General features: G+C 41.4%; 2 protein-coding genes across 16 annotated transcripts in view; one reads left to right on the plus strand and one right to left on the minus strand.

Annotated features, from left to right (window-relative positions):
- NUMB (NUMB endocytic adaptor protein) overlaps positions 1–10,536 on the plus strand; it is a 98,736-nt gene extending 88,200 nt beyond the window's left edge. For 5 of the 15 annotated variants that reach the window (XM_062630803.1, XM_062630801.1, XM_062630806.1 and 2 more), the window contains 5 exons: positions 1,105–1,306; positions 3,608–3,910; positions 5,737–5,886; positions 6,738–6,881; positions 8,569–10,536. In XM_062630803.1, coding sequence (XP_062486787.1) covers positions 1,105–1,306; positions 3,608–3,910; positions 5,737–5,886; positions 6,738–6,881; positions 8,569–9,296 — 1,527 coding nt within the window. In that variant the 3' untranslated portion in view covers positions 9,297–10,536. The remainder of the gene's footprint in view (positions 1–1,104; positions 1,307–3,607; positions 3,911–5,736; positions 5,887–6,737; positions 6,882–8,568) is intronic. The other 10 variants (XM_062630809.1, XM_062630811.1, XM_062630812.1 and 7 more) reach the window with 6 other exon arrangements.
- PAPLN (papilin, proteoglycan like sulfated glycoprotein) overlaps positions 2,367–13,560 on the minus strand; it is a 62,022-nt gene continuing 50,828 nt past the window's right edge. Inside the window, exon 29 of the mRNA XM_062630793.1 lies at positions 2,367–2,461. The gene's annotated coding sequence lies outside the window, so the exon portion shown is untranslated. The remainder of the gene's footprint in view (positions 2,462–13,560) is intronic.

Here is a 13,560-nt window from a genome sequence, read left to right on the forward strand (position 1 = left end):
TGCGAACGTTATCTTGAATGGAAAGTCATGTGAACGTTAAAGAGATGAGGCTAAACTGCATTTAATTAGCATCCTGTTTGTTTTGAAGTGATAGAGATTTTTCCAGTAGAAGGTTTGAAAGTAAGTTACCTCCATCAGTCTCTTGCTGTTATTTGATTCTGTGATTGGACCTTTTCCTCATTCTGCTTTTTGTTGACTCCTGCCTATGCTATACAAAACACTTGAAACCTCATGCAGAATTCTTGCATGAACTCCACATAGCTGCATGCTCAAAGCAATTGTACTTGACAATTTATCATTGTTCTTTAAAGAGAAACAATGAAGTTAGACATTCCCAGCTAGACTTATGTTAGAGCTGGATCTTTTCTATTTTCCTCTCTGAATAAGAAGTCAATTCACTTCCTGATTACAATAGATGAGTTGAGCTACTGGTAGTAACAGCGCCTCTTACTCAACTGTAGCCACTATATCAGCTGAATTGCTGGACTTCCTCCAGTCTGAATTTCCTTTCCCTATTGCAGCTATTGGGTAGTGGATCCTTTAGACCTCACTGATTAATAATGGAAGTGCTTTTCAGAAGGCACTCTCAGTGCTAACTTCTGCATTTGGTCATGGTCATTAAAAGGTGTAAGCAGTCACCACTGTGCTTTTAGTTTTCACTCTTGCACTAAGGGTGGTGTCTCCCTGTGCCCTCTGTAAACTTCCTTCATCTGAGAATACCACTTAACCTGCCTGCACTGATCCCTTGCCTCTGGATACATTTGTTCAGAAACTAACTCTTATGAAGCCACATCTTAAGTGGGTGTTAAGTCCCAATGGACAGGTTATTGCCCTAGCACCTTAGTAGCAGCTGAACTAAATAGATTATCCAACAATCCTTTTCATTTCTGGGTGGCCTTCTTGAACACTGCTTGTGCCTGAGTAGTTGGGAATCTTTATATTACAGGTTTAATTTTAGAGCCATACAAAAGGTGGCCAGTTACAGTAGTTCTCTAATGCCTTAATTAGATTCCTCTTGCAAAAGCAGGTTGTCACATTGCAATGCTTGAAGCACATGTATGTTTCTGTTCCAGTTACTGTATGATGCAATGTTGTCTTGTACAGGGGGAAAGGTTGAGTCATGCCGTGGGCTGTGCATTTGCAGCATGCCTGGAGCGAAAGCAGAAGCGAGAGAAGGAGTGTGGAGTGACTGCCACCTTTGATGCCAGCAGAACCACATTCACTAGAGAGGGGTCATTCAGGGTCACTACAGCTACTGAACAAGCAGAGAGAGAGGAAATTATGAGACAGATGCCGGATGCTAAAGGTACGGGATGCAACTTAAAACAATCCTCCATAGTGAGCAAAACCAGCACTGAGGTGAACTGGAGCCTGTGCAAGGGCTGAGGCTTAACATCCTTGCAACATTCCCCTTCTTTAACCTCCTTATGTACAAATCGTATGCCCAGACACTTGTCACTTCACAGGATGAAAAATGCTCCCAGATTTACTTGTGGTGCATTTTCCCACATCTCCTATAGAAAAAAGTACAAGTGACTTCATATATTAAATCTGCTTCTGCTTTGTTTTGTCAGCCTGCTTTATGGCAGAGATCACCGTAGAACATACTAAAAAGCTGTACTAGAAAGATGTTGTAAAAGTATAGCAAGTTAGCCAGACATTGTAGTCTAAATCTTATGGTAAACGAACAGAAAATTATATGGAATTTTCTTAGAAAATAATATATTTTTATTTTCAAGACAGGTTACAAAGTGTATGTATAGAGCTATATTGCATGAGGGAAGAACAGATCAATCACAGTGTGCTTTCAAAAAAAAAAAAGCTAAAGCAACATCCTCACCCCCCATAAAACCCATAACTGATGCCCTGGTAATTACACTCAAAACTAGTAACTAACTGATTTGAGAGGAGTTCGGTTTTACTTCTTAGCCATTTAAGAAACCATTTAGTGTTCTAAAATTCAAGTGAAAGTTGAACTTATTACTCAAGTTTTATTACAAGTAGTGAAGTTCTACAGCTAACAAAATGTTAAGTATTATAAATATTGCTCATAGCCCTCTTTACAGTGGAGTTGAACTTCTGTTTCAGCGGGTTCCACAGCAAGTTTTATGTCGCCACTCGATTGTGAAACGTTGATCTTCGTTTTCATCATCCATCTGCTTGTTCCCATACATTAGTTTTAGAATGTGCTAAATGAAGCTTAAACACAAGGCCTTTGTTACTTGAGGGCATGAGTCAAAGTCTTGACTCAATGAAGGTGTGTGAAATCCTTTCCAAGAAAGACTGATTAGAAAAGTTTCACTTGAACGAGCAGCTGCAACTCATGGGTACTGAAGCTTGCAAGACAACATAATTAGTTCCTCCTACCATTCCAGCTCCTCAGAAATCTCTAGTGTGACTCTTCTCCTTACCAGACTTCCAGTTATTCTGTTGATGTGTCAACAAAAAGTCATTCTTTTTCCTGAAATGTTTGGAAAGCAATGTAAGTAAAATAGGAGTTCACACCAGGATAGTGAGATTTATCCTTCTCCTGATGTGTTGATGAGCTGTGTTTATTGCCCCCAAAGCCAATCCAATTACAACATGAGTGAGAGAGAGTTTTCCTAGAGATGGAAGAATCCCCATTATTCTTTCAATCATAAGTGTCATGAGTTAAACTAGGCTTAATCCTACATTTCTGCCGTTAGGTCTGGCTGACAGGAGCATCGTGGTGCTGTGCAAAACCCTGCAAAATGAAGCAGCTGACTTTAAGTTGGGGAAGTTTGCAGTGCAACCAGCTAGTGATTGGGTGGTAATGTTACAGCTAAACTCAGCTGTGATGCTACCATTTATAAATACATTTACCATTTATAAATACATTTACCATTTATGTAAATACAGCTTAAAGAAGTGACACAGGAGCTCACTGTAAATGTACCTGGTGTTAGCAAGGCCTGTCAGCTCAAAGGCTGGACCGACCTTTCAGCCCACTTCCATCTATCTATAAATGTGTTTTCTGGAGGTGCTGGGGAGCTGCAGTCTGAGCACTGAATACAGCTTAACCTGTTAAATGCTGCTCCTGCTTTGGCCTGCTGAAGCTTGTGCAGTGTGTTTGGCTGTTGCTGCTGATTCTGCAGGGCTAGGAGGGTGACCTTCAAAAGAAGGTCCTAGAGCTGGGTTCTTTTCCCTGCTGCTGCTGAGCTATGTCACCCTAAGTCACTTAATGCAGTTTGTAGTAGTACTTTGGCCATAGTTCTGTATGAGGCAGTAGTAAAGGTCTCAAACACACAATACACTTTTCAGTCTTTGTCATAAATTAATTTCAAGTGTTTCTCAAACTGGGGGTCTCAGGAATAGCTAGAAGGAATACATACATAAGGCCAGCATTTTCAGGAAGTAGCTAGCCTCAGGAAGTTTTGCTTTGGAGACTGGATGTGTGTAAAGTGACATAGTAAAGACAGTGAGGGTATACAGAAGTGTTTTTTCTGCTGTGATATTAGGAACTCATTTAGAAGAGCACTAGTTATGCAAATTCCCACATTTTTTCTTATCAAAACAAATGGGACTAGTGGCAGGCAGTTGAACACTACTTTGCTTTACTCTTCTAACCTCACCCTATTTCCTCCAGCAGTTGAAACAGAAGTGAAAACAGTAGCACCAGGTGCTGCACCAAACAATACTGCCCCCTCTTCTGGCTCACCAACCTCTCCTACTGCTGAAGTTGCTGCCTCTCTGGATAAAGAAATGAGCAATCCCCACGCTATTCCACGGAGGCATGCCCCTATAGAACAGCTTGCCAGGCAAGGGTCTTTCAGGGGCTTCCCTGCCCTTAGCCAAAAGATGTCTCCTTTTAAACGCCAGTTGTCTTTGCGAATAAATGAGCTGCCTTCAACAGTGCAAAGGAAGACCGATTTCCCCATGAAAAACTCAGGTAAAACCAAACGGTTCCAATGAAACATTACCTTAAATTGTGTCTCCTTTCCTTCTCTGTGGCTTCAAATAACTACTTATTTTCTAGTAAATCTTTCTTCCTGCCTCATGTGGATCATTTCTCATGAACAAACATCACCATGTCAGAAAACTTCTGCTTTGGGAATAGGCAAGAATTTCAAATGCAGAATTCACATGCAGAAAACAAACAGTTCTAATAACTACCTGAAATGTCACAGCACAGCTTAAAATGCTCTAGGAATGGGTGTTGGTGAATGAGTAGTCCCTGCCTTTTCCCTCTGAGTCACTAAACCAGTTCTTCCACTTAATGCCAGGGCATCTTGAGAGATAGATCCCTTCGAGGCCTTAAGCATTTGTCATGGGATCATGTGATGATTTTCTGTGGTCTGTCCTTCTGCCTGTCTGAATTCTTTTTGAGAGCAATGAAATGGCTTTTCACCATGCATTAAAGAAACTGTACTGTTTAGGTGCTACAGTTGGCTGCACCAGTAATGCGTGGCACAATTTTCACATGATGGTTAGTGGGTTTCTAGAGTCATCCCAACAGAAACACGTTGGGTGCTAAGTACCTTGCAAGATGTCCTAGAATCCCCTTAGCTGGGTTATCCTGCAGGCCAACTGTGCTCTCACTTGGCAGTACAGCTAGTTTTAGGGTTCTAAGCTTTAAAGTAAAAACTATTGTGGTAAAAATCAGCAAACCCAACAAAAATACCTAGTCTGACTTCTCTTATAATCCTTATTTGGTGACTTGTGCTTTAAGATCAGCTCAGAGTTTATCAGTTTTACACTAATAGTGCACTGCTCGCTAGTGATACTTGCTGAGCATGCTGCAGTCTGAGTTTTTCATGATTCAGAACATTCCTGATGCATGTTCCATGTATGCCGCTATCAGTGCTGCTTACTGTCATACCACATGCACTGTATTGGAATATCCCTCAAAGAATCAAATTTTGAGCATGCCTCACCCTGGATTTTAGATATGGTGCATGTTGTGTCCAGACATCTAATGGGTTTTGTACTACTTTTGCTTAATTTGCTTGCTCATGTCAGTTCTGTGCAATGGACTGATGCTCAGTACTTCTGAAAAGCAGTACTATAATAGTAATTATAGTAATTATAATTAGGAATAATGAGAACATCTGGCAAGTCAGCAGGTTTACTCCAGATGTTATTTTATCCACATTATGGTGATACTTGGTTTAAAACTGAGAGTCCATTTTATTTGAGCATTCAGCTTTTGCTTTTCATAATTCTACTACGAGAGCTAGGGTTTTCAGCTGCTGCTGAACTGAAGCAATCAACATTCTTCCTCTAGACTTAACCTGCTGCTGTGCATTGCTGTCAGCACATTTAAACTTCATCTAGTTACTGTGGAAGTATGTTGTTGGAACACTTAAATCTATCATAAGTATTTTCATTTCAAAGAGTGCCAGATCTTAGTGCCAAATCCCTGATATGTTTAGCACTTTAATACTGAAAGATTTAGATCTCTACTGAAGCCATAGAAAACCCTTTTAATTTCTGAAATTAACATCCTCTTGCATTAGCACAGAGAAGCAGTAATAATTGACTTTAAATCTGGAATGCTGATCTCCTTACCCTCTTGACTTAGTTACAAAATACACTGATATGTTCTAGTTCAGGTCAGGTCTTCAACACTGTTTTTTGAGAAAGCTGTCGTGCAGATCAGTAACAGGAACATCCAGGACGGAGGGAGCTAATTACATTTCAATTTCACATTGGTAGTTGTACATTGTTTCTGTATCCTTTAAACTTCCAATTGAATGAATTTTATTTACATTTCAGTCCCCGAGGTAGAAGGGGAAACAGACAGCATCAGTGCCCTGTGTTCTCAGATCACCAGTGCTTTCAGCGCGCCATCAGAAGATCCTTTCTCTTCGGCTCCCATGACAAAACCAGTGACAGTAGTTGCACCACAGTCTCCTGCCTTTCAAGGTTTGTGATTTGTGTGCTGTGATCATGCTTGATGAGGCTTGAGTGCACATAACATTGCTTTCCAGTAACATGTGATCTTAATTTTTGTGCAAATCCTGTTATCAGTATTTTGGGGGAGTGCATCATGCTTTATTCATCTTGTCTGTTTAGTTTGCCTGTGTTTTTGTTTTTAACAAAAAGTTTGTGCACCTACCACACGATAGTTACCTGTAAAAGGGACTGGCTTTGATACAGTGGTTATTTTAACATCCTTCCTCCTGAACTGCAAAAACCTTACCAACTGTGTGTCACAGGAACCAAATCCCACAAGGGGAGAGATTTTGTGCCACCACATGATTACTTTTTTTCACACAAACTCTTATCTAAGTTGTGGAGAAATGCCAACTATACAACTTATAGCAGCCTCTAACCTTCATTTCACTGATATGCTTTTATACAAATTGTCTGAAAAAAGAACCTGTCCTTGTTAAATGCAGTTATTGTTACTTTGCATCTACAGTCTGCTCTTCTTTTGAATCTAAAATTTATCATGCAGTAACTCCTGGTGAGCTGCATCTATTCTCTATAAAAACAACAAATTTAATTTCACTTGCTCATCAGAACTCAAGGTCTCACCAAATACATAAAAATCCACCATCCCACAATTCTGTTAACAAACCTTGGCTTGGTGAAATGGAATTTACTGGCTTTAGTAACTGTCAGTCCAGTTTGGCTAATTTACACAAACTGCTGTCATGTGGAAGTGTCTAAAGTTGTTGTATGTTTATACGTGTGACATGGCCACTAATATTCCAGTCACATGCATGCCTTGCATGAATTAATTGCACTGATGTTGTCTGCTCCCATTTTAGTTAATGGCACTGCCTCTGCCTTCTGTGTGCTTGCTGCTAAACCATCCCAAGCTGCTGTAGTGTCCACAGCTATGCCAGTTCGTGAAACCAATCCTTGGGCTCATGCTCCTGCTGCTAATACTGGAGCTGCAGCCATGGTCACTGGTAAGATTGGAGCTAGATCTGGTGCATTGCTATGAGAACTTGCATCAAAAGCATAATTGAGCCCTTGAGGCAATTGTCAATGGCACTTAATGGCAAGTGGAAGGAACAGTAACAAAAGCCGGAAGTAGTAGCCTTTTGCATGACTGGATGGAGAGAAGCGATGAACTCGCTGGTTCTGGGTCTGTAAGCTGGACTGATTCTTTCTGTGGCAGCATTTTAGAAAATCTAGTGATTAAAAAGGAAGCAGTGAAATAGTGTGTGTTTGGGGAGGAAGGGGAAAGAGTTTCTGCACATCCAAAATAATTTGTGTGCATTCTTCCCGCTGACATATGTGATGAGAGATTAAGTTGGTTGGTTAAAGGCTTTAGAGGTTCATTTCTTCTGCTGAGTAAGTTTAGATAGTACTTTAAATGGTTGTCACTGTGTGGACACGCATGCTAGAAGGCTACAGTCACACCAGCATCCCTTTCTGGTGTAAGCTCAGCTTGGAAAGAGAAACTTGCTTTGCTAGTGAAGTGAAGTGGTAGGTTCTGCTTGGCCTCGTAAGAGTACCAGACCCATTTTCAGTAAGTTTTCCCCCATGAGAGAGAGTCCCTGAGCTCTGCCTCCAACAGTTCCCACTGTAAAAACAGCAGTGAACTGATCTTGAGGTGCTGTTTAACTAGATCAGGCTGGCTGCAGATTACTGAGCAGTAGGGGGTTTCTACTCCCAAACACCAAAAAACACATGAGTTATAGATCTGGCTCTAGCATTGCTTTTCTCATCACATTGGAAACCTAGCAAAGCCATATGGGAGGGAAACAGGATTTGAAACTCCAAGGAGAAGGAAAGGCAGAATTCGCCTGGTGGGAGAGGTTTGAAACTGGCAGGAATGGTGATTGATTGATTTATTTATTTATTTATTTTAATCATTGAAGATAAGTGAGTTAAAATCAGCTGGTTTTATAGAAAAGAAGTCTAAAATGCTAAGTAAATGTTGAACATTGCAAAAGAGTTTGAGAGGTAAACAGCCTGAGTTATATATGAAGGGAGTAAGGGAAGAGCAAGTGGAGATGGAGGAAGAATATAAAGGAGTCATAATTAGTACAGTTTATATATATAGCAATTTGGTTAGATGTATTGCCTTCAGTGTTCATGTATACTGTAGTGAGTACTCAGACTTCAAAGTGTATAGGACAGGCAAATAAACGCTGTCTTTAACTCCCTGTACAATTGTATTACTGTCCTTTAGAGGGTAAAGCCTTAATTTAGGAAACAGAGCAAATGAATCTTAGTTTCTTAGTTTCATGTTCTAACAGTCACCCAGTCCTGAGCTGTACATCCAGAAACTGATACTCCCCAGTTAGAGGAGTTAGTGGTTATGGACTATATCACTGCCACAAAGTCAGGAGTGCAGGCAGCAGCTCTCCAGCATACCCTGAAGTCTCAGGTATCTGCTGAGAAGGAATAAAAAAGTAAAAGCCTTCATTTTAGTGAAGCAGCTCTCCTGTACCCCTTCTTGACCAATGTCTTCCTATAACAGAACAGTACAGTGGATACATAAAGATGCTTCCAGTGTTGGTAGAAGTCTTTCAGGTGTGAAGGGAGGAAGCCTGTCTGTCCTTGTACACATCCTCCAGCCTTTCTGACTTAGAAAAGGATGAGGAGGGGACATATTAGTGACTTTCCTCATGCTTTCCTTCCCAGGCGCTGAATGGAGCAGCACCTCCTCAGGTGCAGCCTCACCAAGTCTCTTCCAAGGAAATCACAGACGTACTCCCTCAGAGGCAGACCGCTGGTTGGAAGAGGTCTCAAAGACTGTCAGAGCCCAACAGCAGCCAGCCCCAGCCCCTGCCCCTGCTCCACAGCCACTACTCCAGCCCCCTCCGGCGCCTTCCCAGCCAGCACCAGCCTTCCCAGTCAGCACTTTCATTGCACCTCAGCCTGTGCCGGTTGGTGTAGTACCGCCCATGCAGCCAGCGTTTATTCCAGCTCAACCCTATGCTGTAGCAAATGGGATGACCTATGCAGCCCCAAGCGTACCTGTGGTTGGAATCACACCTTCGCAGATGGTAGCCAATGTCTTTGGTACTGCAAGCCACACTCCAGCAGCCCATCCACATCAGTCCCCCAGTCTCGTCAAACAGCAGACATTCCCTCAGTACGAAAGCAGCAGTGCTACAGCCAGTGCTACAGCCAGCCCTTTCTTCAACCCACCCGCACAGCACAACGGCTCTACCGCTTTCAATGGAGTCGATGGTGGCAAATGGGCTGCAGAGGACAAGCATTCGCAGCCTCCTGCACCTGCTCCGCAGGTAGACCCATTTGAAGCACAGTGGGCAGCACTAGAGGGCAAGGCAAAACAACGCACTAATCCCTCTCCAACTAACCCCTTCTCAAGTGATTTACAGAAGACATTTGAGATTGAACTTTAAGCAGTCCTTGGGAGGGAGTTGGATAAATTGTACATTAGGATAGAGGGATAAAGGGAGCAGAGGGGCCTGTTTATGATCAGTTTGCTTTGATAATCCCAAAGGTCCCTTCAAACAAAAATGGTTTAGAAGGAGGGAGCAATTATGAGGAGGATCTAAACATACAATGAATTTAATGTGCAGTTCTTTAAAAGGAATCGTGGAGCCACCCCAGTCTGCATTCCCTCCTCACTTGGAAAGCTGGAAGTCAAACAGAGCAAAGGCAGGCACCCAGCCCCAACACCTTCTCTGCAGAAACATCCATCATCTCACAGAAAGGAAGGCCCCTTTTGTACTGGGGTCCTTCTGATGCCCTGCAAGTCCTGGACATTCCCCCTCAGGGAACAACAGGGTGGGGTGGGGGTGGGTGGGTGGGAAGTCGTCACCTGCTTAACAAAAGCCAGGTTTGTGGAAAAAGTTGAGCTTCCATTTTGAGTAACAAAGTGAATATTATATGTAAAGAATAAAGTAAAGCCAAAATCTTTATTTTTATGCATCTAGAATATTTTAAATAGTTGGATATTAAAAGCTGTATGAGTTGTAAGTAATCTTGCCAAAGGTTAAAAAAGAAGGGGGTTGGATGTAAGAAATTGTATATAAGATTGATTTATCTCTGATTCTTATTGTAAGTAATATTGGGGGGTGGAAAAAGGGGCTTTAGCTTGTTCTTGTATCTGTTCATTGTAAGTAGCATATTGCAACAACAATCATGACCAGTAAGTCATTATATTGTAGTTTTAAAGAAAGAAAATTAAAGAACAGTATTGTCATGGTTTGAAAACCAAAAACCATGGGGAAAATTTACTGTTTTTTATCGGAATTGGGCTACATATTATATATAGTATGGATTTTTTCCTTTCATGTATTGCTGCAGTTTCTTTGTCTTAATCTATTGGTTCTAACACTACTGTGACAACTTACTGTAACCATATCTACATCCTGGGGCTACCTGGGAACCATTTTATGTTTGTCTGTCGATAGATCTTAGGGGTTTTTAACTTTGGTTTTATTTTTTTTCCCACTGATTTGTGAAACCTTGTGGTTAAGGCTGCAGCTGGTCCAGGTTCTGCCTCTGGTGACTTGTGAAAACCATCTCATTTTAACTTTACTTTTAAACTTTGGCCTTACAAGCAAATGTAAGTTATATATATTTGTACTGATGATTTATAATCTGCTTTAACAGAAATAAATGTTGGTGGTAGAAGCACTGTCTGTGAAAGCTTTATTTCCCAGCCCCACTCTGTTGTCAACATTTGCCCTTCTGGGTATTTTCTGTGTTACTAGGTAAATGTAGTTGAGCTCTGCTTGCCTGCCTAGAAGCTTAATCATTGTATCTTAACACCTCTTCTGTTTTTACACCATGTTAGGTTACCTTGAACTTTAAGACTCAGCTTGCAAATATCCTGGTGAACTATTTAAAGCTCTAAAAGGGAGGGCTTTACTGAAAACATCAGATTCTGGGTTTTCTAACTGAATGTTTATAGAGGTAAATATGAAGATACATTCAAAACGGGGGGAAAGGAAAATTCACTTTTTCTTTCCCCTGATACTAAAATGAGTGAAGACCCTATGAGCCATATGAGAAGACAATGTATTTTCACTCCTTTTCTGTTCTTCCAGTGAGCTGGTATCTACCTTGCTAGTAGGACTGGTGCTTACTGCATTCTTATGTGCACCACATCAGTTTAGAGACAAGGAAAACTCAGACTTGGTAACCTGAAGGAGAAGAAATGCTCCCTTTGTTTGGCCCTAGCATTTGAGCTTGCCAGCAGTTTCTATTTCCAGGCCAGTACAGTGATTCTCGCTGTAATGTGGTCTAGAAAACTGAGAGTTCTTTTCTTTACAGATTCTCACCTGTTTTCAGTACGATATGAATAGTCATGACCAACACTCCCTGTGGTGTTTGAGTTAGTGCCAATGCCTTTTCTTTTTTTTAAAAAAAAAAAAGGCAAATATTTGTAGACATTTATACTAGGAAAGAAACCCTGTATAGCTTACTCTATTTGTTCCCTATCTTTCACAGCCCTGGTGCCCCAAGATCAGCTGAAAATAGCCCAGGGTAGCTACACCTTTTCCCTGTCCTGGAGATAACAGTGAAGGGGATGGGTCCTTCCTACAATCCATTGTTTAGGGAAGAAAATGGACATCTTGATTCTCAAAAAAAGTAAATAGGCAGTTAAGTGCCTGACTGTTACACAGAGGGGAAAAGCATAAAGTCAAATAGAAGAAATGCAAAAAGAACCTTTAGTTAACTATTAACAGTGATGGTATGTACATAAAGCAGTGAGCTGCATGTCTTCCACTACATCCTTACTACCACAGTTACCAGCTGGAAAGAGGTCAGAGTAAACACTCATTAACCAAAGGGTCTTCAATGTCAAAGTCCTGCCCATCAGCATACAGTGGACTGTTAAAGCCCTTGTGAGTCTTGAGAAAGCATTCCCTGGACACATCCTGAGTACCCATACTGCTTAAAGGGAAGCTGACCACGCAGGCTATTTAAATATTCTAAAAATAGAGCCTCTGGTGTGGAAAGGGTTATTATAGATGTGACTGACTGCTTATGTTGGGATGAAAGGGTCTGATACAACCACAATTAACTTCTAACCATGCTCCTGAGCAGGTCCAGACCTTGACTACCCTCCGTGCCTGCCACAGGTGAACTGGGAGGGCTCCCCTAAGACTGGAATTCACACAGTCTGTGATTGATTAGTCTCTGGTCTCAAAAGGCAAAGTCATGCTATATACAAAAATACCACATGCACACAAAAAAGATGCTGGTCTGAGATACTAAACGTGAAATTATGTACAAAGACAACTGGAAATCCTCAGGACCATCTTATTACTCTATAGCTGGTATTGTCAACATCAAACCTTATACTGTAGCACCTGTGAATTACAGCAGAGGATATTTTCCCTAATCAAATTAAAGAATCTTAACTATATAATCAATATTTTTGTCTTTTTTAGCAAGCAGATTCTTACAAGGCCACAGAAAGACCCACCCCCAAATAGCTGCATGACCATCACCTCCTGCTCCTTTACTGGACTGCTTTTAGACTTTGCAGTTTGTTCACATCTTAAAGCAGTGCGTCCAGCCCTGAATGAAGAGAGTGCAATCATGAGGTTAGTGATTCTTAGGTGCATCTGAACTGATTTACTGGATTTAGAGTTCACACCGGCTTTAGATTCTTAGGTGCATCTGAACTGATTTACTGGATTTAGAGTTCACACCGGCTTTAGGTGGTCAAGCCTGGGGAGACAATTTTCAAGCTGTAAAAAAGGCTTTTGCTCAAAAACAATTCCATTTTGAGATACTGAACACATCCAGTGGCCTTTCCTGGTCTAACAAATCATACAATCTCACCTCCCCACTCACAGTTTCAGAGCCTCATATGCATGCTCTCTGCCACTCAGCCTTTGTCTTGAAACAAAGGATGCTTTTCAGCCACAGCTGCTCTGCATCTGGAAGTCCTCACTTGCTAGCCCATAGCAGCAGCAATCAGCCCAGGCCCCATGCATGAGCCAGGCTTGCCTGGACTTACCCAAGACTAGAACAGATCACTGGGAAGTTTTACTGTGGCACATCAAATACCCCTACACATACTTCTTTCTATGTGTATATTATTCAACTACCCAAGCTGAAACTCAGTGCAAAGCTACCACTGAGCCCAGCTTTGCAGTAAATTCAAGAGCATAATTCTGGCTCTGAAAGAAACATCAACCCTAAAATGGTCTCCTGAGCCTTCCTAGGGCGAGTGATATTTAAACTGCAGCATCTCAGAACAGATAACCATGTTGGTATATTCATCTGAATTACCCCTAACATTCAGGAAGGGTTTAAAAGCATACTTCCATTTTGTCTTAAAGCTTTTTGTGAAGCATTACTTCTGCATTACACTCCAAAGCTGATTACAATGAAGTAGAAGCCAAACTGAGCCAACTAGAAATTTGTCTAAGGTCTGCTGGAATAAAACAGCTCCAGTAACATGGCATCCCTAGAGCTAGTAATCTCAAAGGACCTGAACGCTAATTTGATATGCATCAAGCTGTTTCTCATGGACAGAGTCCTTTGCATTTAGATTTAAAGTGCTCCCCAGCATTACAAATGCTCATCGCTCATTAGTGATTTGGTTAGAACAGTTCAGACCCATCTTCAAACACTTCAGAGCTTATTTTCTTTAAGAGCACTTCTCTCTTGCTTGCATGAAGAATTATTCTCTCCCTC

The sequence above is a fragment of the Pezoporus occidentalis genome, unplaced genomic scaffold (assembly GCF_034315485.1).
Source record: "Pezoporus occidentalis ecotype Australia unplaced genomic scaffold, CSIRO_AGI_Poc_V1 ctg36, whole genome shotgun sequence".
Classification (NCBI taxonomy): Eukaryota; Metazoa; Chordata; class Aves; order Psittaciformes; family Psittacidae; genus Pezoporus; species Pezoporus occidentalis.